The sequence below is a fragment of the Topomyia yanbarensis genome, chromosome 3, assembly GCF_030247195.1.
Source record: "Topomyia yanbarensis strain Yona2022 chromosome 3, ASM3024719v1, whole genome shotgun sequence".
Taxonomy (NCBI): domain Eukaryota; kingdom Metazoa; phylum Arthropoda; class Insecta; order Diptera; family Culicidae; genus Topomyia; species Topomyia yanbarensis.
In genome coordinates, this window is record NC_080672.1 from 341289773 (window position 1) to 341313012 (window position 23240).

At 37.4% G+C, this 23240-nt stretch overlaps 2 protein-coding genes across 4 annotated transcripts in view; one reads left to right on the plus strand and one right to left on the minus strand.

Annotated features, from left to right (window-relative positions):
• Positions 1–14270, plus strand: part of LOC131689337 (uncharacterized) — an 81484-nt gene extending 67214 nt beyond the window's left edge. For 2 of the 3 annotated variants that reach the window (XM_058974359.1, XM_058974358.1), the window contains exons 4-9: positions 20–103; positions 11073–11206; positions 11297–11433; positions 11557–11790; positions 11857–12019; positions 12079–14270. In XM_058974359.1, the coding sequence (XP_058830342.1) occupies positions 20–103; positions 11073–11206; positions 11297–11433; positions 11557–11790; positions 11857–12019; positions 12079–12492 (1166 nt within the window). In that variant the 3' untranslated portion in view covers positions 12493–14270. The remainder of the gene's footprint in view (positions 1–19; positions 104–11072; positions 11207–11296; positions 11434–11556; positions 11791–11856; positions 12020–12078) is intronic. The other variant, XM_058974356.1, reaches the window with a different exon arrangement.
• Positions 14185–21346, minus strand: LOC131689338 (pickpocket protein 28-like). Its single transcript, XM_058974360.1, has 6 exons — positions 21260–21346; positions 20484–21190; positions 20346–20414; positions 20187–20287; positions 20071–20132; positions 14185–14795 (listed from the first exon to the last, which is right to left on the minus strand). The coding sequence occupies exons 1-6, from the start codon at positions 21268–21270 to the stop codon at positions 14342–14344; spliced, it is 1404 nt and encodes a 467-aa protein (XP_058830343.1). The 5' UTR covers positions 21271–21346; the 3' UTR covers positions 14185–14341.
• Positions 21347–23240: the final 1894 nt, after the last annotated feature.

Below are 23240 nucleotides of genomic sequence, written 5' to 3' on the forward strand. Positions count from 1 at the left end.
ATTATTTTTTTCATTACAGATATTGAAGCAGAGTGCCAAGATGACTACATGAAGATTCGTATCGGTTTCAATGGATCTTTCAGTGGGCTTCTGTATTCGTCAGGTATGTATAGTTAGGACTGCACAATATACATTAGACCTCTCCACATAAGTTTTAAAGTATACATGGGTCGGCTCAGATTTTTGTTCTAGGTGTGAATTTAAAAACTTTTGCCAAAAATGACTTAATTTGGACATGATTAAGAGGTGTCTGCAATCAGTAATCGAATTTTTGCTATGTTTCCATAGTAATTTCACTTATTCTGAGGTTTAAAAAATTTTTCGCTCCCACAAAACAACAAACGTTGTTCCTTAGACATATGTTAACATTTTTTAAAAGGTGATTATCAAAACCAAGAAAAAATACTATATATTTTCCTTGGTTTTGATATACTTTTCCATATAAAAATCCAGTTAATAAATATTCTATTACGATTAGAGCTATGTTCACCTGTTAAAATATGTTAAGATATGTCTCAGGAACAAGTTTTGATAATTTGTGGGCATGTAGGGCCTATTAAATCAGAGTGTAGTTGATCGTACTATGGAAACATAGTAAACACATGATTTTTGATTGGAGACATCTCTTAATCATGTCAAAATTAAGTCATTTTTGGCGAAAGCTTCCCAATTTACACCTAGAACAAGAATTTTGGGTGACCCATGTACATTCTCAAACATTTTAAAAATGTGGAGAGGACTAATATACATCGAACCTACTTCCAGGTTTGTTTTCATGCAATGTATACGGAATATGCGAATCATCAAAATCTCTTGGATGTGATCACAGACAGGGGTGCCAACCTTCCACATTTATCTGGATTCTTCCAGCATTTTAAGCGTCATCCAGACATACAGATTTATGTTTGTCTTATCCAGATTTCAGAAAATTTGTCCAGATTTATCCAGACAATTTGAAAAATAACAAAATGAGATATAAGAATGCATTGTCGATTTTTAAACCACCTTTTTGAGCTACGATTTTGAAAACAAAGATTTTTAGATGCTGGAAACATGAACTAGCAAATTTTTTTTCGTTTAAAGCAAATAAATTTTGTTGAGTTTTCATCAGCTGGAAATTTCAGCAATTCAAGATGCTGAAAGCTCACAACCTCAAATTCAATCCTCAAGCTTGTTCAAAAAAAAATAGGCAATCCAGATAATTCAAGACATTTTTGAAAATTATTACAGGCTTTTTGGAAAAACACTTGGCATCCCTGATCACGGAAAGGAAAATTATGTTTGGTACAAAAAGCCCTCTTAGATATAGTGTCAAATCAAAGCCGCTTCGTATTTATTGAACTTTTTCTGTTTTTGATTTCTTTACTTAAAAAGTATACATTAATTGTCCCTGTCCCATTGATATGATTATAAAGCTTACTGCTTTTCAATTTGTTTTTGTTCAGTTTGTTTATTCTATACGGCAGGAAACCTTTTGACCTTTGCAGGAATCTCAGATGACGAAAAATTCTTCCTCTTCCCGATCAGAAACACATAACAAAAGGATTTTAAAACTATATCTCGCGTTGTTACTTGTTATAATTTATTATTTCATTTTGATCGGGTTTCTATAGATTCTAGACACAGTAAAAGATATCCCCTCATGAGGATCGTCAGAGTTGCACTCTTCCTAATCCTAGTGAAAGAGAGCATACGAGTTGGTCATTATCATTGGCGTAGCTCTCTTTAGCATTTCTGCGTAAGAGTGCCATGAACAACCACGTTTTTACGTGACGAAAACAGGACCATGAACAAAAATCATGGCTTTTATAATAATATTAATTTTCCATTCAGTAACGCCCGCGTAACGCTTTTATTAGTGGTAATATTTGTTTTTGTTTTGTGAACTTAAGTCATGTTTTCCGCCATGTCATTACCAAATCGATTTTCTATACGTGAACTAGTACATAATTTTAAGAACATTATTCATAAAACCATAGGTTGACTAATAATGTTATTCATAGATTTAGGAACATTAGTTCACAAAATCAAAACAATCTGGATACTTTTTCGTGAACTATTTCACGAAATTCGAAATTTTATTCAAGAATCCGTACAATCCTCGTGAACTGATTTATGATTCCTAATTTATGATCCAATATCCGTGCTCGAAAAATAGCTTGCTTGAGCTTGAGCTTGTGCGACCACCCCTGGCTGCTACTCCGTTATCGATCGGGACTAGCTGAAGTTGCACAGGGAGTCAGTAGATAATTATGCTTGGGAGTAGCGAAACATCTTTCAATGTGCAACTCCTGGTAATCCTAAAGTGTTTCTGATCAATACCGGCGCCGGCCATGCCCGAACGTAGATCGCGGAAGGAAAGGGAAGGAATTGTTAGTCCGATACTTGCTTTTGCTAGAGGCCGTATATACTACTGCGCACTCCACAAGTATCACGGGAGGAGGATTTTTTCGTTAGTAGAGTATAGTTGGATATACTTCTTCTTTACCGACGCCAGAGAGGTGATTCCACTACCTGGACTAGATATCGATCCACCAATTTCATGGACCGGGGACCAACGGCTTTACTTCCCTTCCGAAGGAAGACGTGACCACAGATTTTTTCACCTCAGAAAAATCTCAACGACCTCGGCTGGAATTGAACCCAGGCCAACTTGAATGAGTTGCTGTCACGCTTACCACTCAACCACCGGCGCCGTCAATATCCGTGCTCGAGAAATAGTTAACAAAATCATCAAATATTATTCATGTATTGGTGAACTCTAGAGAAAATTTAGAATAGGATGTAAGTAACAATGAGAGATTCTCTTTGGGGTCTTTCTCTTCTGTTCATTACTCGACCATTTCAACATTTACTACTCTACTCTTTGCATAATATTCTAGTAAACACCGTCGGCTTTCGATATGTACTGGAAAATTAGTGCAAAGTGTTGTAATGACGTCGTAATAATCGAAAGAGAAAGTAAACAAAGAGAGGCTCTCAATGTTACTTACGTCCTATTGAAAATTTTCTCTAGAACTGGTTCATGATTCCTAGTATAATAGTCCCGACCCCATTCGTTGTCCTGAAACAGTTCACGAAATCATGAAATATTATTCATGTGAATACATGAATAATATTTCATGATTTCGTGAACTGTTTCAACTGGTTCATGATCCCTAGTATACTAGTCACGATTTACCGTTCGTACCCGTGAAATATTTCACGAGATCATACAATATTATTCAGTATTCGTGAACTGGTTCATGATTCCGAGTACAATAGCCACGATTTACCATTCGTGGTCGTGAAATAGTACACGAAATCATAGAATATTCTTCATGTATTCATGAACTGAAAGTACTGAAAGTCACTATTTACCATTCGTGCTCCTAAAACAGTTCGCGAAATCGTAAAATATTTTTCATGCATTCGTGAACTGGTACATGATTCCTAGCACAATAGTCACGACATGCCATTCATGCTCGTGAAATAGTTCACGAAATCATCCAATATCATTCATGTAATCGTGAACAATCTCATGATTCCTAGTACTTGACTTACGATCTATCTTGCGTGCTTGTGATATTTAGAAGATATCCCTAATCATTTTCAATTTCATGCAACATGGTCATGAAATTTTTACGGGATCTATTTCACAAAATCTAGAGCATTATTCATAGAATCATTTTCGTTCCATGCACCATTCCATGAGATGTCATATATGTTCAGCCGCTAGCGACCAGCAAGAGGCGCGAGCTCTAGATATAAGAAATCTATTAGGACCTAGAGCATCGTTATTCATTTAATAAAGTTCCGTCTGATGTCTTGACAGAAAACAAAAACTGCGCTGAACACCAAAATTACATTATAGTGCCACAAATCGTGTTCGTGATTTAGTTCATGGAATAAGATCCTGCTTGTTAGACACGTATTTATGTTCCTGTTTATATTGTCGTGATACAAATTAGAGAAATTACAAATATCATAATAAAACTGCTGATGTCATGAACATCAGTCACATCACTCCACGTGTCAAATTCGAAAGTTAGCTCAAGAATAAAATATCATGATAACGTGCAAATAAATTACGAAAATCGTGAATAAGATCCTAAAATCAAGAACATAAATCATACTATAAAAATATAAAAAATCATGACAAAGATCCTGAACATTAACCACTCTACTCGTGGCTAAAATAGTACGATAACGTGAATAGAAACTATGAAAATCATGACCAAGATCCAAATCATGAATATAAATCACATTACTAACACAAATATCATGGTTATTTTGTCGTCAATAAGTGTGGACGTGTTTTGCATTCGCTCCCGGTATCGCGCGCTAAAGTTTGTTTAATTTTAATTTCACCAAGCGCCTCGTGCTAAAGTTTGTTTTGTTTCAATTTGACCGCGCGCCGCGTGCTAAAGTTTGTTTTGTTTTAAGTGACCGATTTTAAAAAAAGTGCGAACGATAATAAAATGAACTGCGAAATTTGTGCCTTGGACGCCTCTGCGGATTCGATTCTGTGGACGTGTGTTGGATGCCCAAGGAAGTATCATGCAGCTTGCATTGGCGTTACCGTGCAGCGGGGATCACTATGGAGAAAGGACAGGAGATTGGTTGATGTCAACTCGTACATACTGCCATGCTGCGACTCGTGTCAGGAACTACTACATGGGAAAATTGCTTTCAACGGACTCGCCGAGCAGCAAAAACTTCTGGAAAAACAAATACGGGAGAATACTGAAGTGATTCATCAACTAACATTTCAGCAAAACAAGCCGGACCTAGTACATGAGGCACTCGAAGGCCTAGAAATACTTCTCACTACTGTGAAACAAGAATTGATTGCAATCAACAAAAATAGTAGTTTAGCCGGCAGTGTTATTGCAATAAAAAACCACGTTACCTCTCTGCTTGACACAGCAATTAAGTCAACATCAGATAGTGTATACGAATCGTTAAAAACAGTTACTTCGGAATTATCCGCTGATTTGCGTGACATGAACGCGGAAATAAGTCAGCTTAGTCAGCTGTCTTTAGACACAGCCAACAGCAATCCTCCAAATTCCACCCTAGGATACGAGATTCTCGACGAGTTGAAGTCGGTCTCAGTTGCCCTCAATGAAAACAAAAGCACCAGGCAACTACGGTCGTCACATGAATCAACGTTGCTGCCAGAAATTCTCAACGAGGTTAAATCGATGTCAGCATATGTATATGCGAATAATAAGACCGCGCAATTGCTATCGCCGAATGACTCACGCCCCAGTTTGGAAATTGAACTAAATAACGCTATTAACTCAGGATGGCGTTTCTTGGGCACGAAAAAAGTATGGAAAGCTGACTGGACTGAGTACGATGCGCGAGAAATAAATCGATTGAATCAACAAAAACAGGCGGATAAGGCTAGAAGGCGTAAAAAGAAACAAATATTTAGAAACCGGAATACTAATATTAAAAACAACAACAACAATATTTTTCCACCTGATCGGAGACCCCCTGCAACAATAAACGATCGTTATTATGGCCCGCCGGCCAATTTTTCCAATCGCAACTTCTTTAGTCGTGCCAGTAGCTCCAGTCATAACCAAAACCGTCATCCCAATCATAGCTGCAACACGAATCTTCTACCATCGGATAGAGTGCTTCTTGCAGCAGCCAAGGATCGTTTTTCCGGCCTATCTACAAATTATATTCCATCGATTCAATTTACACGAGGTGAGATTTTGAATCCCTACCCAGCACGTGATACATCAAGATCATCGCATCAATTAAATGCAGTAAATACGGAATGTTCGCCATCATCATCACAGTGTGAGGCATGCCGCTTTCAACATTCGTGTTTTCGGTAGTTTCGACACTTTCCTTAGAAGAAGAAAAAGACGAGTTTGCTGTTGAGCACAGTGTTTTCCAAGAATTAGATAATGATGGTAGACTTTCCAATACAAAAAAGACTGCGACAGAATTATTAATGTATTGTCAAAATTTTAATAGGATGAAAAGTCCAGCCAAAATGGCAGAAATTCATAAACGTATATTAGGTTCGTCATTTTTGGTTATATTAGGAACTGAAACTAGCTGGGACGATAGCGTAAAAAGTGAAGAAATTTTCGGCAGTGGCTTTAATGTATTCAGAGACGATCGAAATCTTCACGAATCTCAGAAGAAGTCTGGCGGGGGAGTTCTTGTGGGTATTTCGGCTCAATTTAATTCAGAAATTCTAGTCACAGTGAAGTTTAAAGAATTTGAACATGTGTGGGTTAAATCAAACATTGCCGGCGAAATGCATATTTTTGCCTCTGTATATTTCCCACCAGAGCATGCTAATATAACATCGTACGAAGCTTTTTTCCAAATTGCTGAACAAATTTTATCTGAACTCCCAGCCGAGGTTAAAGTTCACATTTACGGAGACTTTAACCAACGCAACGCAGATTTTATTCCGGACTCTGAAAACGAACATATTTTAATCCCAGTCGTGGGAGAAAACGAAACATTGCAGTATATTTTCGACAAAACTGCTAGCATAGGACTAAATCAAATAAATCACGTAAAAAATCGACAGAATTGCTATCTCGATCTTTTATTTACAAACATTCAGGAAGACTTCTGTGTATCTGAATCTCTAACTCCTTTGTGGAAAAATGAAGCATTTCATACTGCTATTGAATTTTCCTTATTCATCCATGAAATTCAAAAATCCAGCGATTGTGACTTTGAGGAAGTCTTTGAATACCATAAAGCCAATTATGACAATATCAGGCGGAAACTAAGTAGTGTCGACTGGCAAAATAGCCTTAGAAATGAAGGAAATATTGTAACCGCAGTGGACGTATTTTACAAAATTATTTTCAAGATAATTTATGAAGAGGTGCCTATTAAGAAAAAAAGACGACACGGCAACTCGAAGCATCCCGTTTGGTATAATAGACAAATTAGGAGTTTGAAAAATAGGAAGCAAAAAGCCCATAAGCTATATAAGAAAAACCAAAATAATGAGAACTTGGAAAAATATTTCGACATTTGCGATAAACTAAATATGGCCATAGATTCTGCACTTGCGGATTATAACTCAAAAACGGAACAGCAGATCAAATCTTGTCCAAAGAATTTTTTCAACTACGTCAAAACTAAATTAAAATCAGACAATTTCCCATCAACAATGCACTTGGATGACAACGTACGTGATAGCTCGGAAGAAATCTGCAACCTATTTGCAACATTCTTCCAAGAAATATATACGACTTTTTCTGAACAAGACCGTGATCGCGATTACTTCGCTTTTCTTCCCGATTTTCCTTTGGATATTAGTGTCAATCATGTCATAGTCGAAGACATTTTCAATTCTCTAAAACATTTAGATGTATCAAAAGGTTCTGGCCCTGATGGAATCCCACCATTATTTATGAAAAACCTAGCAACCGAGTTAACTGCCCCATTGTTCTGGCTGTTTAATATGTCTTTGCAATCTGGACAGTTCCCTAAAATATGGAAAAAATCTTTTTAGTGCCTATATATAAATCTGGCAAAAAATCTGACGTACGTAATTATCGTGGGATAGCCATAATCTCCTGTATTCCGAAACTTTTCGAATCAATCATTAACGAAAAAATATTTCTTCAAATAAAAAACAGGATTTCCAACCTCCAGCATGGCTTCTTCAAAGGTCGTTCGACCTCAACAAACTTACTAGAATTTATTAATTATACACTGATTGCAATGGATAATGGAAACTACGTGGAGGCACTTTATACAGACTTTAGTAAAGCATTTGATCGCATTGACATCCCAATGTTACTTTATAAATTGACAAAGATCGGCATTGAGCCTGGGCTACTTACATGGTTAGAATCATACCTCTCCGAACGTCAGCAAATAATTAAATTTAAAGGAAAGCAATCTAATCCAATTAAAGTCACCTCAGGAGTTCCACAAGGCTCTCATTTAGGCCCTCTATTGTTTATTTTATACGTGAACGATATCTCCTTCATTCTCAAAAAACTGAAAATACTAATTTATGCAGACGATATGAAACTTTATTTGGAGATAAGAAATGCCGAGGATATTAATACATTTCAAAACGAAATACAAATTTTCCACATGTGGTGTCAAAAAAGCCTCTTACAACTGAACGTGAAAAAGTGTAATTCAATAACCTTTAGTCGAAAACGACAAACACCGAATGTTGAGATTACCTTAGGAAATCAGACTGTAGTAAAGTGTGAAAGAATTAGGGATTTAGGTGTTATATTAGATTCAAAGTTAAATTTTATTGATCATTATAACACAATTATACACAAAGCTAACAACATGCTCAGTTTTATAAAACGCTTTAGCTATCATTTTGAAGATCCTTATACAATAAAAATATTATATATTGCATATGTTAGGTCGATATTGGAATATTGCAGTATTATTTGGTGCCCTTTTTCAAGCAGACAAGAAGAACGAATAGAATCGGTACAAAAACAGTTTTTATTATTTGCCCTTCGTAAATTAGGATGGACAGCATTCCCTCTGCCATCTTATGAAGCACGCTGCTTGCTTATCAATATTCAAATATTAAACGAGCGTCGCGAATTTGCAATGCTCTCATTCATTAATAATATCGTTTCGCATCGTATCGATTCAGCTGAAATTTTATCCAAATTGAACTTTTATGCACCTTCACGACAGCTACGAAATCGAAGTATATTTTCAATAACTCCTTTTCGCACAAACTATGCAAAATATAGCCCCATAAATCGAATGATGTCTATTTATAATCACTATTGCGACTCAATTGATTTTACAATGTCTAAACTGAAACTAAAGCAATATTTTATACACAAAAGAAATTCTAACGCGTAAGAGGATGATTCTGTAAAAGCCGAAATTGCTTCATTTATACTAAATTCACGAAATATACACATTAGTAATTAAGGAAATCTGTAGTCTACATAGATTGACGAAATAAATAAATAAATATATGTTAGTATCCTGAAATCGTGAGCATGCATCACTCTTCTCATAACTAAAATACCACGAAATAGAAATTATGAAAATGGTGACTAAGATCCTGCAATCAGAAATATAAATCACGCTACTCTGATAGAAAAATCCGATAGCAAACTCATGAATAAAATATCACGGTAACTTGATAAGAAATCACAAAAATCGCGAATAAGCTCCTGCAATCATGAACATAACAAAAACTAAACATGTCCAGGGAACAACCACAGTAACCCTACCAAACATTCGAATGTAACGCCATCTATATATTCGACGCGAACTAGTTTTTTGGAAACTTGGTCACGGATTTCGTAAATCCTTCAGGTCACGAAATCGTGATCTTGTTTTCATAAATTTATGAACGGATTTTTGTCCGTGTAGAGCGTCCCTGAATCATGCCCATGATCATCTGCGCACTTGCCACATCGGGCCTTAATGCTACAATGGGTAACTGTGTGGTCCGATTACATGCATTTAGTGCAATTAATGACCCACGGTACAAAAAGCCGAAGAGGCACACAAACAACGCCAAAAATAACATAAGTTAGCCAAAGCAGAACCAGCGAAAGTAACTGAATACGAGTCTGACTCGACGTAGGTTTTTATCAAGTCCTGTGTGACTGATCCTGAATGCAATCGCTTGCTATCCAAAATCTTTACTGGTTCGAACAGGGGAATTTTAAAACAGGCAACCTTCAGCATGCCAAGCTCGAATCGAATACCACACCGGAAAAGCCAGAATCTATTGAAAATATCAGCTCCGGGAGCAGACGCCATCAGCCAATTCAAAACAGCTATCTGAAACCAATGGTTCAATAGATGGTCAGCGTTCACTGAGGTAAAACTGCGCGAAATAAAATTCGACACAATGAAGTGAACTGACCGCGAAATTTCGGCCGACCAGCGAGTGCTAATCTAGCTGCGAATAGGGCATACCCGTACGAGTTCCTGTTGAAGAAAGAAACCCCACCAGTTTGTGATTGCTGCCGGACCACGGAAGGCGTGCGTCATATAATACTAGGAGGACAGCCCATTTGCCGTAAATCCGTTTGGCATAAACCCACTTGGCATAGTTCCTTCTTTCAAACATGAGCAGTTTTTGAGATCGTACTTATTTCAGTGAATCAAAACGCCATAAAAATTTGAACGCGCATTTTCATACTTTATGCCAAATGGCTCTTATGCCAAACAACTCTTATGTCAAATTCATTATACCAAACGACATTATGCAAAATAACTTTTTGACAAACAGGTTAGCCCTACAGACACTTTATATAACAGACTTGCGAAGAGAAAAACAGTAAAACTAGCAACCATGAATGTAAACTGGCATGAAGGAACCTCCCATAAGCTTTGCATGAGCTTCCTCTTGTACTTCCCCTCTAAAAACCATCATGCTCGTTTGGCTGCACTTTTTGACAGTCCGTTTGGCTACAACACTCCGCTAGTCTGTGTATAAAGTGTCTGTAGTTAGTCCCTTATACTGGAGAGCAGAAAGTTCGAACACATCAGAAATAAAAACGGCATTGGGCGTTGAATAGGGATGGGCACTGGGCAGAGTAGTGGAATCCAGTAGCTTAGTACCGTTGGCAAGCTTAGCCCCGTGAACTGTTGTACCGATCGTTCGCTTACCATCAAGGTCCTGGACTCGTCACTGGGACGCTTTTGAGACGGCGTGTAAGTACCATGCTGCTGAGTGGCACAAACATCTAACAAGTGTAAGGGCCGATTTCTTCACCGTCGCTTAACATTTAAACCCGATTCACCAGTATATTTAAACCTAGCTTAAGCGTTAAGCGAGGGTGAAGAAATCGGCCCTAACAGGATCAGCAGTATCATGCTCTTGAGCCCAAAATTTGACACCGTTCTTTAAATTCTCCGTGAATTGTAGTATTCAAATCGAGACAAATCATATTTCACGTACTTATAACCAGTTACAAATATGTAGTTGTACTTCTTAGAGCATTTTTCAGAATCTATATATTGTATTAAGATACCTATTGTTTCTACACGGAAAAAATCAGTCTAAAACGCTGCTCGTACTTGAAAATACTAAATATATTTTTCGCTTCATAATTACTTTCTTGAATTCCCAGGTTACGCTTACGATCCCGATTGCATGTACATCAATGGATCCGGTCGGGACTATTACGAGTTTCTTATCCAGCTGAACAGATGCGGAACGCTAGGGAAGAATGCCAACGGGGACGACAGCCGGAAGAATCCAACGGTAAGATGCGGGGGGTACTCAATTGGAACCTAAGGCCGGTAAGTACTCTGCAAGGAAGCTATCTCAAAAACAATTTTTATCGCGTTGCAGAAAAATTTCATGTGGAACACGGTCACAGTGCAGTACAATCCACTGATCGAGGAGGAATTTGATGAACACTTCAAGGTGACCTGCGAGTACGGGTATGACTTTTGGAAAACGGTAACATTTCCGTTTCTCGACGTTGAGTGAGTGTTACTTTTTGCTTTGTTACCATTAAATATAATAATAATTTGGCTCATATTTATGTTAGTCAACGAGCTAAGCTTATATGAATATAAACTAATCGATTTATTTTTCTGCTTTGTCAGAGTTGCCACCGGAAATCCCGTAGTATTTACGTTGAGTCCTCCCGAGTGCTACATGGAAATACGCAACGGATACGGAACGACTGGAACGCGAGTTACCGGTCCGGTTCGTGTTGGTGATCCTTTGACACTGATCATTTACATGAGAAGCAAGTACGACGGGTTTGATCTGGTTGTAAATGACTGTTTTGCGCATAATGGGGCAAACAAAAAAATTCAGCTTATAGATGAGTACGGGTATGTTTAGTCAAATATTTGCAACCTACAATCCTGCTTAGAACTGATTATTGTCTACTGAAATAGGTGTCCTGTGGATGACAAACTGATCTCCCGCTTCCGAGGCAGCTGGACTGACGGAAGTCTGTACGAAACGCAAGTCTATGCTTATATGAAAACATTCCGCTTCACTGGATCACCTGCGTTGTATATCGAGTGTGATGTTCGGATGTGTCACGGACGGTGTCCCGTAAGAAATTAACTTTTAAACATCAACCTTCGCCAGGTAAAATCTTATTCTGTTTTTAGAGCCAACCCTGCCATTGGAGAAATCTAAAGGGTATCAGTAAGCGAGAGGTGCAACAGGAGAGCAACTCTACGCTGTCGGAAAATATCAGCCTGTTTCAATCGCTTCGGGTCCTCCAGGAGGAGGACGTTGATCAGAGAGAGAAGAAGGAAGCTGCAACCGTTGCTAGTAAGTTACAGGAAATCTGGCGAGTCTTTGGTGATCAGTGTTTTCAAGAGCGATCTTTTTCAGAACCCCAAGATATCACGGAGACCTGCATGAAAACTTCTCTACTGTCTGCCATGCTAGCGACGTGCTGTGTAGTGTTATGTGTACTTTCGGGATCCCTGCTGGCAGCTTGTGCTAAGCTCAGGTATCGCAAGATGGATGAGGGTTTCTACGATGCTTATATAGGACACAAAGCTCAGCTGGACTAGGGTGATTACACGAAGAGGAAGCCCATTATTTCGATTTCATATCAATGTCATTAGTGGTAACTCAAATCTGATAATGAAAGTAGCTACTACGAGAAAGAGTCTTGCAGCGTTAGTCGATTTATTGAAACATTAGCAATTTTCTCGTGTTCAGAAACGAGCTCTGGCTATAGAATCATTCCAATCGCGCAATGGAGATGGGGTTGGATTAAGAAAATGGCTGAATGCAATGTTACTATTTGAAGTAATTTAGCAACTTTGGGATTCTATTACGAACACCTGTTTTGATTACTCTTTTCTGTATAATGCGCATTTTTGAGTTAAATATTTGGGAAATGATTTCCTCATTCCAAATAAATATGATTAAAGGGAAAAGTTGTAAAGTTATGAAGATATTCCATCTTGAGCTTCGTAAATAATCTGCCGATCATCCTCTACCCTACTCTGTCCCTTTGACTATCCCAGAGACCCTTGATGTTTCTGCTTTACTTCAATGACGTGTATTTGTGCTGAAGTCTCCTCGCTGGTCTTCATAGACGATTTGAAAATATTTCATGTCATCAGCTGAATTGTAGATTGCTAATTGCTCCAACAACAGCTTGAAATCTTTGCTGGTTGTGGTGTAGCAAGAACCGCAATCGAATTCTCACGAAAGACAGAGCTCTGCCTGACAGAAATGCTTTATGATTGCCGAAAATTTGGAGAGAATTTTGCCAGGCGTTAAGCGAGCGCTAATGGTTGAGGGGGTTTCACAGTCGACTGTCCTGATGTTTTACTCGAATGATATAGTCACCCTACGTAAAGTCAAAACAAAAATCAATTAATGTCGGACTCTTTTCAAATTGCGCTACATATTTCAAGTATTATACAGTTAATAACTAAATAATACTGCCGATAAGTGTATTGTTAGTTCTAAATCGAAAGAATGCATTATCTATATTCAATAAAATGCTAAGTTAAGTACGGAATAGGCAAATATATTTTTATAGGATGAATCCAAAGACTGCCAAATGACGGAGGATTTCTACGTAAGGCAGAGAAGCAATTTTATTTTGTTGGTGCGGTCTTGGGTAAACGAATGGTCTGAATGCGAAAATTTTCAAAGATTTTCCTAGTTAAGGTTAGAATTATAGCATGTAATTATTAATGACACCAGAAGCCAACTTTTCATCTATTGAAATGGACAACGGTTTTTTCGTTGAGATTGGCGTATAAATTAACAACCGATCTTTTCATTGATTAACAATAATACAAAACGTGAAAACCGTTGGCCATTGTTGAAAATAAAACATAGATGAGCACCGAATATTACCAACAATAAATTTTAAAAAAAAAAAATGTAATGTCCAGAGCTCGAGGTCAAAAATAAACTTTCGATAAAACATGTACTTTAACACAGTTTCAATTTATTAAAAATCAACAAATTGCAACCGAGATTGTCGCGTTATAAAGTACTAGATCATCTGTGATTGAAGTTTCTGTATTAAAAAGGCACTTCCTGCTCTGATATGTTTCACCAAAGTACTTCCAAGTTAGTCTAAACTATTGGAGCAGGAATTGTTTGTAACATTTCATATAGTTGTAAAGTACCAGTGATCATAAGTTAAACATATGTAAATATTCAGTTTTAAGCATAATCATGGCATTCATTGGGTTCTATACAGTAGAAACTGCAGAGCATTGGAAGGTATTAAGATATACTCCATGTAACATCAGTTACTTATCGCTCTTTGATTAATTATAACATTCCTTCAACGATAATTCATTTATAACAATACATCAGATTGTAACCTTACCTTGTATGTGTAAATAAATTCCCATTACAATAATCCATTAGCCAAAAATCAATGAATCAATACACAAAAGCCAACTCTCCTTGTGTCCCGTGGTCTATCATCTCCATAGCCGAAATCATCTGCGACTGCACCAGGGTACGTTTCCTACTTTTCGCGCTGACTCGTTCACGAAAAATTACATTCTTCCGCTGAAAATAACCCATTGGATAGCGACGCGGTCGAAACACTGTCTGACCGACTGATTTGAGCGGAACCATCGACACTGGTTCCTTCCCGGCAAGGTGTCGTTCCCGTATTCCCAGCTTATAGTGCGCGAATGGTTTCACAATAAAATAGTAGAACAGTTCAACGAGACTCAGCACCGATCCTCCCATGCACAAACCGAAGATGCCACCGAAGCAGGCTAACAGTGAGTCCCACGTCATAAATGCCTCCCGCCGATACTTGACACAGTACAGATCCTTGAAGTGCACGTGCAGTGTGGCGTAGTCCGATACGTTGCGGTGGCCGCTGTAAAAATATAATACATAGTTTGTAATTGCCGCGGAACACAGTACAAAATCATCTGAGTGACATAGAATGGAGCCGATGGTAGGTATTGCTCCCCCCCCCCTTGTCGCCGTAAAAAATAAAAAAAAATAAAACGCGATGTTAGTTAGATGAAATGGGTAAGGTTGTCGTGGCATCAGGTCAACCCCTATTCCTCTTTAAAAAAGCTACGTAGCATGACATGAGCCCCTGTCGTCCCACATCATCACAAAATACAAAACTCCCCCCTCCCCCATGTAATGTTACGTCATTTATGGATGGTCCCTTAGTGTTACAGAAAGAAGGAAATCGATCGAAAAAGTATGCGCATTGAATATTTACAATGGAATTTATTCTATTTTGTGATTCTACGTTGAATGGCGCCGAAATGTTCGCCACAAGTTTTCTTTTGATCAGTTTTCAAAAAGGTTACTAAAATCGGTTGTCGGCACCCCATTTTTTGTGGCAAATGTTCTCAATAACTTAATCAATATGGGTATTTTGGAGCGGGCTTTACAAATAGATACCAGAGATCGATCCTTGGCACCATTCTGAAAACCAGGAAGGCACTTCTATCTGATCTGTCTTGAGCTTTGGTAAAAACTGGAGTGCCTGAAACTAACTCAATGGCAGTGAATGCGATCCGTCAGTGCATTAGCAGTGCGTAATATTCGCACTAGTTTTTCAATACACATATTGTGGTTCTGATGAAGAATGATGTTCATAATGCCTTTGATGGTTGTTGAACTGAATAAATTTCCTTTTCCCTTAAAATCGTGATGTTCATCATTCATATCTTTCCATTTTTAGTAAATTTTTTTAGGGTGCCGACAACCGACCACGTTTTCAATACTATTATATAAGTCTAATGATTCATGATCAAATATATAACCTAAGTGTATACAAAATCGATGCGCATAAATTTAGGGGTTTGTTCCGAATTTCAATGATAACTGTTATACACACTGTTCAATTCATCTGACATACATGATATGGAATATTAGCCTGGCTCGTATTTTTAGAGTTCCTTTTGCGGTTCCAAATGTGGGATAGAAAACATTAACCGTTATGTTTCAAATAATGAAATTCCAATGTTTTATCAATATCTGTAAACTGAAACTTTGTGAGATCTTAGAACATCACTAATGGCGATTTCGCTTGAATCTGAAACTGAGTCAGGTTCTAACCCCAACCGCTGTCAGTTCATACATTTTGACAACAGTTGGGGTTAGGAACTGACTCAGTTTCGCCTCAAACAAAAACCACGTAAGTCAAGCTTGTGGGTTAATAATATTGTTGATATAGTAAGGGGGGAGTGAGGAGGGACTTCAATTTGTTTTACTACGTAACAGGCCGACGAGGGTACCCCGGTACCCACAACACTGAGATGCCAATAACTAAGGCAATTTCCAACGGATTTCGATACTTTTGGGTGTTTTGGAACTCATCCACTTTTAGACTTTGTAAAAATCGGGTACTTCTTTCGGTTCCCGGGAATCCGGATTTCCGGAAGCATGTTCCAGTGCTGGGATTCTGTTTGTGAATTGCAATGGAATACTGGCAAGATGAGTATCAAAATTTTTGGAACTGCATCACTAGGCTGTATCTCGTGGTTTTGGAACCATTTGTTGATTTAACCCCGGAACGGACATTCTGGAGCAGGTTCCCGTGGGGCCCAAAGTGGCCATTTCGAGGTCAAATTGTCATATGGTCGCGCAACAATAAATAACAGATTTCCGAGACAATTTGAAAAGTTTTGACACTCATATTGCTAGGACATTATTAAATTTACAAATCATGCCTTAATACTGGAACATTACTCCGGAAGATCCATTGATCCGGTTCAATTTTACAGAATCGAAAAGTGGATAAGTTCCTAAATCCAAAACATATAAAAGTGTCCAAATCGGTTAAAGAATTTGTGGGTACCCGGGTACCCTTTCCGGCCTGTTAAAGGTGTTTTTTGTTGGACACATGAGCGGTCGAAAATAAAAGTCACAAGGATAGAACACACTTCCCAAAACACGTTACAAACATGTTAGAATATAAAATTCGGAAAGAAACTTCAAACATAAAAATCGGACGGAAATCCTTCAGCATAAAAATCGCTTAAAAAGTTCTCACCCGCAAAACTCGGTAACGGTGAACCTCCAGTATAAAAATCGTTTAAAAATAAAAGAATCGCCCATAGGAACATCCATATATCTTGATGTTCAATAAAACTCGGCTAACAAAAACTACTATTGTAAGAATCGGATGTATGTTTTTCCGGTTTTTTTACTGAAGGTTTTTTTACCCGACTCTTACAAATGAATGTTCCAGCTCGATTTTTATGCTAGAAATTTATATCCGGTTTTTATATTCTAACTAGCTAATACCCATCGCGCGTTGCTGCGACACTCTGCGAAATAGGAGGAAAACAGCAATTTGTTCTCAAGCGTCATCTGGCGGGCAGATAATCTCCAACTAATAGCACACAAACACGCCCCATACCAAATACCTACTGTGCGCAAATTTTTACGGAAATCGGTTAAGCCGTTTGGGAGAATATATATAATATATATATATATATATATATATATATATATATATATATATATATATATATATATATATATATATATATATATATATATATATATATATATATATATATATATATATATATATATATATATATATATATATATATATATATATATATATATATATATATATATATATATATATATATATATATATATATATATATATATATATATATATATATATATATATATATATATATATATATATATATATATATATATATATATATATATATATATATATATATATATATATATATATATATATATATATATATATATATATATAGATTTATTTGAAAAGGGTGTTACGAAGCATGTTCCTTCGTTGCGACTTTTATTTTCGGTCGCTCACATAACGGTTAAATTATTATTATCTCAATTATTAAACCCTAGAGGCTCCAGATTTCGATAAAATTGATAACCATTAGGGTGAAAGTTATGTTTGGGATGTTGGAATTTTGTCCATTGCCGGTCAAAAAATGAATCAAGGTGTTAAAAAAAAAAATTGGGGAAAATTTTTGCAAAATTGGACCATACTAACCTGTGTCCCCAAAACGATTAAAGTTTTACATGGCAATTACCCGTACTTTTTCATACGATTCATATGAAAATTCAAAACGTTTTTCAAAGAGATCAGAAAATTTTGAAAAATGGTAGAGCTCGAGCACATGATGGAAGGTTTCAAACGGATGGTTTTCTGATTCTTAAAAAACAACTTTTAAAAATATTGTATTATAAAAACGCTCAGGTTTTCCCTTAAAATTTAATTTATTTTCTACCATTGACATAAACAATTTTTTTAAACATTTTATACTGTACTTGAACTCTACAAAGTTTCAAAACTTTTTAATCGCTTGTAATAAATGAATATTTTTATATAAAACGTATGAGAAAATACAAATAATTTCTATATAGTCGATGCTAAGTCACACCGGACTAAGTGATACTGCATTGCTTTCAAGAAAAACGAGTTTGAATCGCAGCATCCTTTACGTTATAATTCGAAATGATTTTTTGCCATAACTCTTGCTTATTGTACGATATTTTTCAAAAATGGTAAAAGACGAATGTAGCTGAAGAAATTCTTTATTCAGTGCTATCATTATCTTATTTTCTAAGACTTAGCGACATAGTACGATCTGACTTAACACTGACCATATAAAACATAAATGGCTTCGGGGCACGTGTTAATTCGGTCCAATTTCTCTCAAATTTTCCCAAATTTTTTTAATGCTTTAATTCATTTTTTGACCGGCGATGGACAAAATTCCAACATCGCAAAAATAACTGCCATCCTAACAACCATATTCTAGACCAGTGGTTTTCAACCTGTTTCGTCATATGTACCACTTTTCGAATATTGACCAATGTACCGCTTTCTGAAAATAGCGTACCACCATTATCACGTCAAAAAAAACAAAATGATACTCAATTGGATGAAGTCCATATTTTTTCAATTAGAAATCTGTAGGGTGGATGTACCAATAGTCGCATGCTTAAGGAAAACTTTTGATAAAAAATCGATTGATAGACTTATGGGCAATGTTAATACATTAAACGAAAACTTTCAGTCCCTACTTCATAGGAAAAATATAAAGATGGCTTAATAACCAATTTATGTATTCAAAACCGCTTGTACCACTATAGGAACACATGTACCAATAGTGGTGCTAATCGCTAATTTCGGTTCCTATTGTTGCAAATCCCATTGCTTTCTTATGGGACTTGCAACTATATGTACACTACATCAACTATAGGTGCAAGGGAGCTCAAAATTCTAAGAAAATCATTTTTTTCAATAGTTATTTGAGCAAATTTCAAGGATAACAGTTTTATTGTCGTATAATTTTAGTGCGATGAATCGATAAAAAAATATTTGTTGATGGTTGGTACCTTAGTTAGGCGTATAACCCACTACTGCAACTATTGGTACACCTCAACTATAGGAGCACCCACCCTATATATTTTTATGAATTTTATTGATTATAGAGGTTTAACCTTCGGGTTATTCGCAACCTATTCGAAAACTGTTCCAACACTCCCAACTATCATCTTACTTCTTAACACCTTGGAACAATATATGATATCCGACGGCAATATCAGAGTAACACGTTGGAATTTAGTCAAATTCACCCCCGGTCGAAAGCCACTAGAGCACCTCATTGTCACTGGAATGGCTGTCCTGCCCTCATGAGTTTTCCGGTCGTGAAAATTTAAACAGCCATTTAAATAAAAAGGAAAGTAACTTTTGAAATAAAATACATTTTCGATATAAGTGAATTTTACGGTCGGTGCAGCGAGCCAACGGTCCCGCGTATCGAACACTAAGCGCCTTCTTCGAGTGGTCAACAGGTAGCGGTCTGTAAATGTCTGTAACTCAACTTGAAGAGCTCCGATCATGAAGAAATTTTGAGAGAATTTTCGTGGCGCTTGCACGTCGATAAGCAAAACAAGTCGGTCAGAGAAACTGATTTTGCTTGAGAATAGAATTTTTCTGCACTGATTCGCAGCAAATGGTTAATTTTGTCTATTAATCCGATATTCACAAACGTAACTTTTATGACTCCTCCCGCAGTCTGTTGAATCTAGACAGATGAAAAGTATGGTAAATGGTTTGATACCGACATGCAGCGTCTAGCAAATAAAATGAAAATTATTATACTCACAAATAAGATGACGTAAATGAATCGGTATGCCTCCAACTTGAAATGCTCTGCACATTATAACTCTACAAAAATTATGAGACTTTAATGTGATTTTGGGAAACCACTAGTTTGCTTACCAAAAATGAGCACGATGGCATACAATCGCAATTCATTCCCAACTCGAAACCCATGTGTTCATTTGATACTTCGCTTGGTGGTCTTAAGCTATAAAAGTATTCTGTAATTAATTAAAAATCTAGGAAATTATTTGAAAAACATCGCTTCTATCGAATTACTTCTAAAATGCCTCAAACAATCAACCTTTTGAAGAGTACAAAGTGGTGCATTCTCTGCTTCGGTAATATCTATATAAGTAAATAAAGATAACAATATATATTTCCAAAGACCTTCTCAGCTAAAAAATGGTTACTCACTGAAATCAGCATAATAAAACGGTACACACTGGCATAACTTGATAATCGTCCTCAGTCTGCATTCCGACATACAAAGATTCAAACTAAACTGATTGTTCGACTGTAGTTTGCCTTCGTCGGCCATGTAACATTGTCTCTGGAGCAGCGGTACTCGCTTCAAGGAACTACTGCTTCCGATCGGAAAAGGAGTAACACAAAAATCCACATCCCAACCAGGTTGAATAGTATCCACGAGATCCGAGTCACTGGGAAAATCCTGCGGATTATGCACAAACACTTCCGCCCCATAAAATGACTTGGCCGGTGCCAAGTAGTTATCCGGTTGAATATCTACGATGACGGATAGGCCCACGTTCTTTCCAGCACCAGACAGACGAATATTAACCGGTCCGGTGCTACGCACGTTAGCTTTGTGACCAACGAACATCGATTTATCGGCGTTGAACGAGCAGCAGAATCCAATGTGAGTTTTCGTAACTTGGACATATTTCGAACAGGGTACTTCCACTCCTAACCAGTAGCAATACTTGATCAGCTGTTCACAGGGTTGATTCATCTCTAGCATCATTTTGGCAGGATTATATCCAAGTTGACCGAATAGTTTTTCATGCTTCAACGGAAGTGGGGTTTTCGATTCGAAGTTTACCAAACTGGACATGGATACCAGCAAAGCCGTGGCTTCCTGAGGTGTTAGACCCTTATGTATCCTGGAAAAAATATTTGATGGTATTAGCGTTTTCTTTATATTGTTTTGTTTTAATTATGGAAGTTTTAACCTTAGGGTCATTTGCCTCTTTTTCGACCTAGAATTTTTTCTTTGGAAATCAAATCCAAGTAAACCTCATAAAATCTTTCACATTGTGTTTTTCGTCGGTCCCTCTTCACCCTGAGTGCCAATAATCACCGACGTCTTAGAGGTAAATTCTACTACAGTTGTGATTCGCTGGGGTTGGACACTTTTTAACTAGACCGCTTTTTAGTTGGACCTCTGCTAGTTGGACCATTGTCTAACTAAAAAGCATCTGAATGTCAAAATCTTATGTCAAATTTACATTGACAATCAATCTGACAATTATTAGAGATGTGAATAGATGCAATTATACTCCTAACGTCTCCTTTGGAGAGTTTTTGACATCTGTCAGTCGGTCCAAATAACGAATCAAATTCGTTAGTTGGACATAAGTGTGGCCCAACCAGCGAATCACGACTGTATTTAGACACTAGATATCGACCAATGGACACATGGACTAGGACCAACGGCTTTAATTTCCTTTTGGGAAGGTAGACGTAACCAGAAAATTTTCTCCTCAAAAAAAACTTCAGCTGGAATTGAACCCATACCCTTTGGGTAAGAAACAGTCACACGCACTACTAAACCATCAAGGCGGCCATGGTAGCAAAGACAACAATAAGTAGAAAGAGCTATGACATTCCATCCGGGAACCCCCCTTTTTGGTCCAATAGCACCATCTGTTGAATTAATATCCTACTTATAGGCTAGTTGACATTGAATTGAGAAAACACTCTTTAACGTGTAGCTTTTGTTTCAACTTCGTGAGCTGTCAAATTTTTCTGGAAGTGCAAAAAGTATTCAATACGAAGAAACGTCTTTCCTGCAGCTGCTTCTGTATTTTTCGACTCTTTTTGTAACTATAAATAAAGAGCATCAACGAAATGGGAATTATGTTAACTATTCCAACCTGTGCTGTGCGTTTCCCTTAAACAATATTTTATTGACGATCTTGGGAAAAATACTTGAACCCGAATCGAACCCAACCCGAACGATCAGATTGAGAATGAGAGTTAAACAACTAAATTTGAAGATCCTTCACTATACTTTTGGTCGTAGTGATTGATCAGAATGCTTCTTCCAAATTCCAGTTGAATATCTCCTTATTTCCATATTCGAATCCATACCGTTTGCAGATCATTAAAAAAGTACAATACATTGTACACATGTTCTGTGTTTGTTATCTCAGGATGGGGTCTCGGAAGGGCTCCCCGTTAGAATCACTTACTACAATTGCAGCCGAAACGGGAGAGGTCACCCACTAAAACACTGCTCAAGGCCAATTGCAGCGGGCCGTGATTCATATTCATTGTACGGATGAAATAAGTGCGGGCATAAGGAGTTCATCATCGCGAAGGACTTGAGCGTTTGTACGTACGTCGCGTGAGCGATTGTATGTCACGTGTGCAAACATTTATGTAACTTCGCGTGTATAAATTCGATTTTATAGCCGTGTGTGCATTATTCGTTTGTGTTCTTGGATCATCCCGCGCGGACCGCGAATCTGATACTTAATTTTCGGTGTACGGTTCAGATGCTAGAAGAGATCGAGTACTTCCATATCAATGCTGTTCCCGATCATATCACCATGGAACGTGTTGTCTAGTGGATATGAGCGTAATATTCTGATTGGTCAAACTAGGCTGCTAGGGCCGAGAGTAGAGACTTCCGGACGTAGCCAATGCATGATTGCGCGAACACGGGCGTTTGTAGGTTCAATTTTGAGACCGCGTTTGTGAATTTATATGCACTAAAACGTTGACTTAGTCATCGAGGCGTTGTCCTGTTTGAGAGATCGCAGGCGCAGGTTTGCGTGGATGATCGCGAAGAACTTGAACGTTTGTATGTTAACGAGTTTGTCCCGAGTGTTAGCGTGTATGTAACTTTGCGTGCATAAATTCGATTTTATAACAGTGTGGCCTAGTGCATATTCGCGTTTATTCTTGAATGATCGTGATCACCGTGAA

Coding starts and splice junctions, on each gene's coding strand:
- LOC131689338 (XM_058974360.1), bottom strand. Junction 20,133..20,186: donor TGCCATCGTGCTCATTTTTG/GTAAGCAAACTA, acceptor TAATTTTTGTAG/AGTTATAATGTGCAGAGCAT. Junction 14,796..20,070: donor TCATTTACGTCATCTTATTT/GTGAGTATAATA, acceptor ATATTTTTACAG/CGGCCACCGCAACGTATCGG.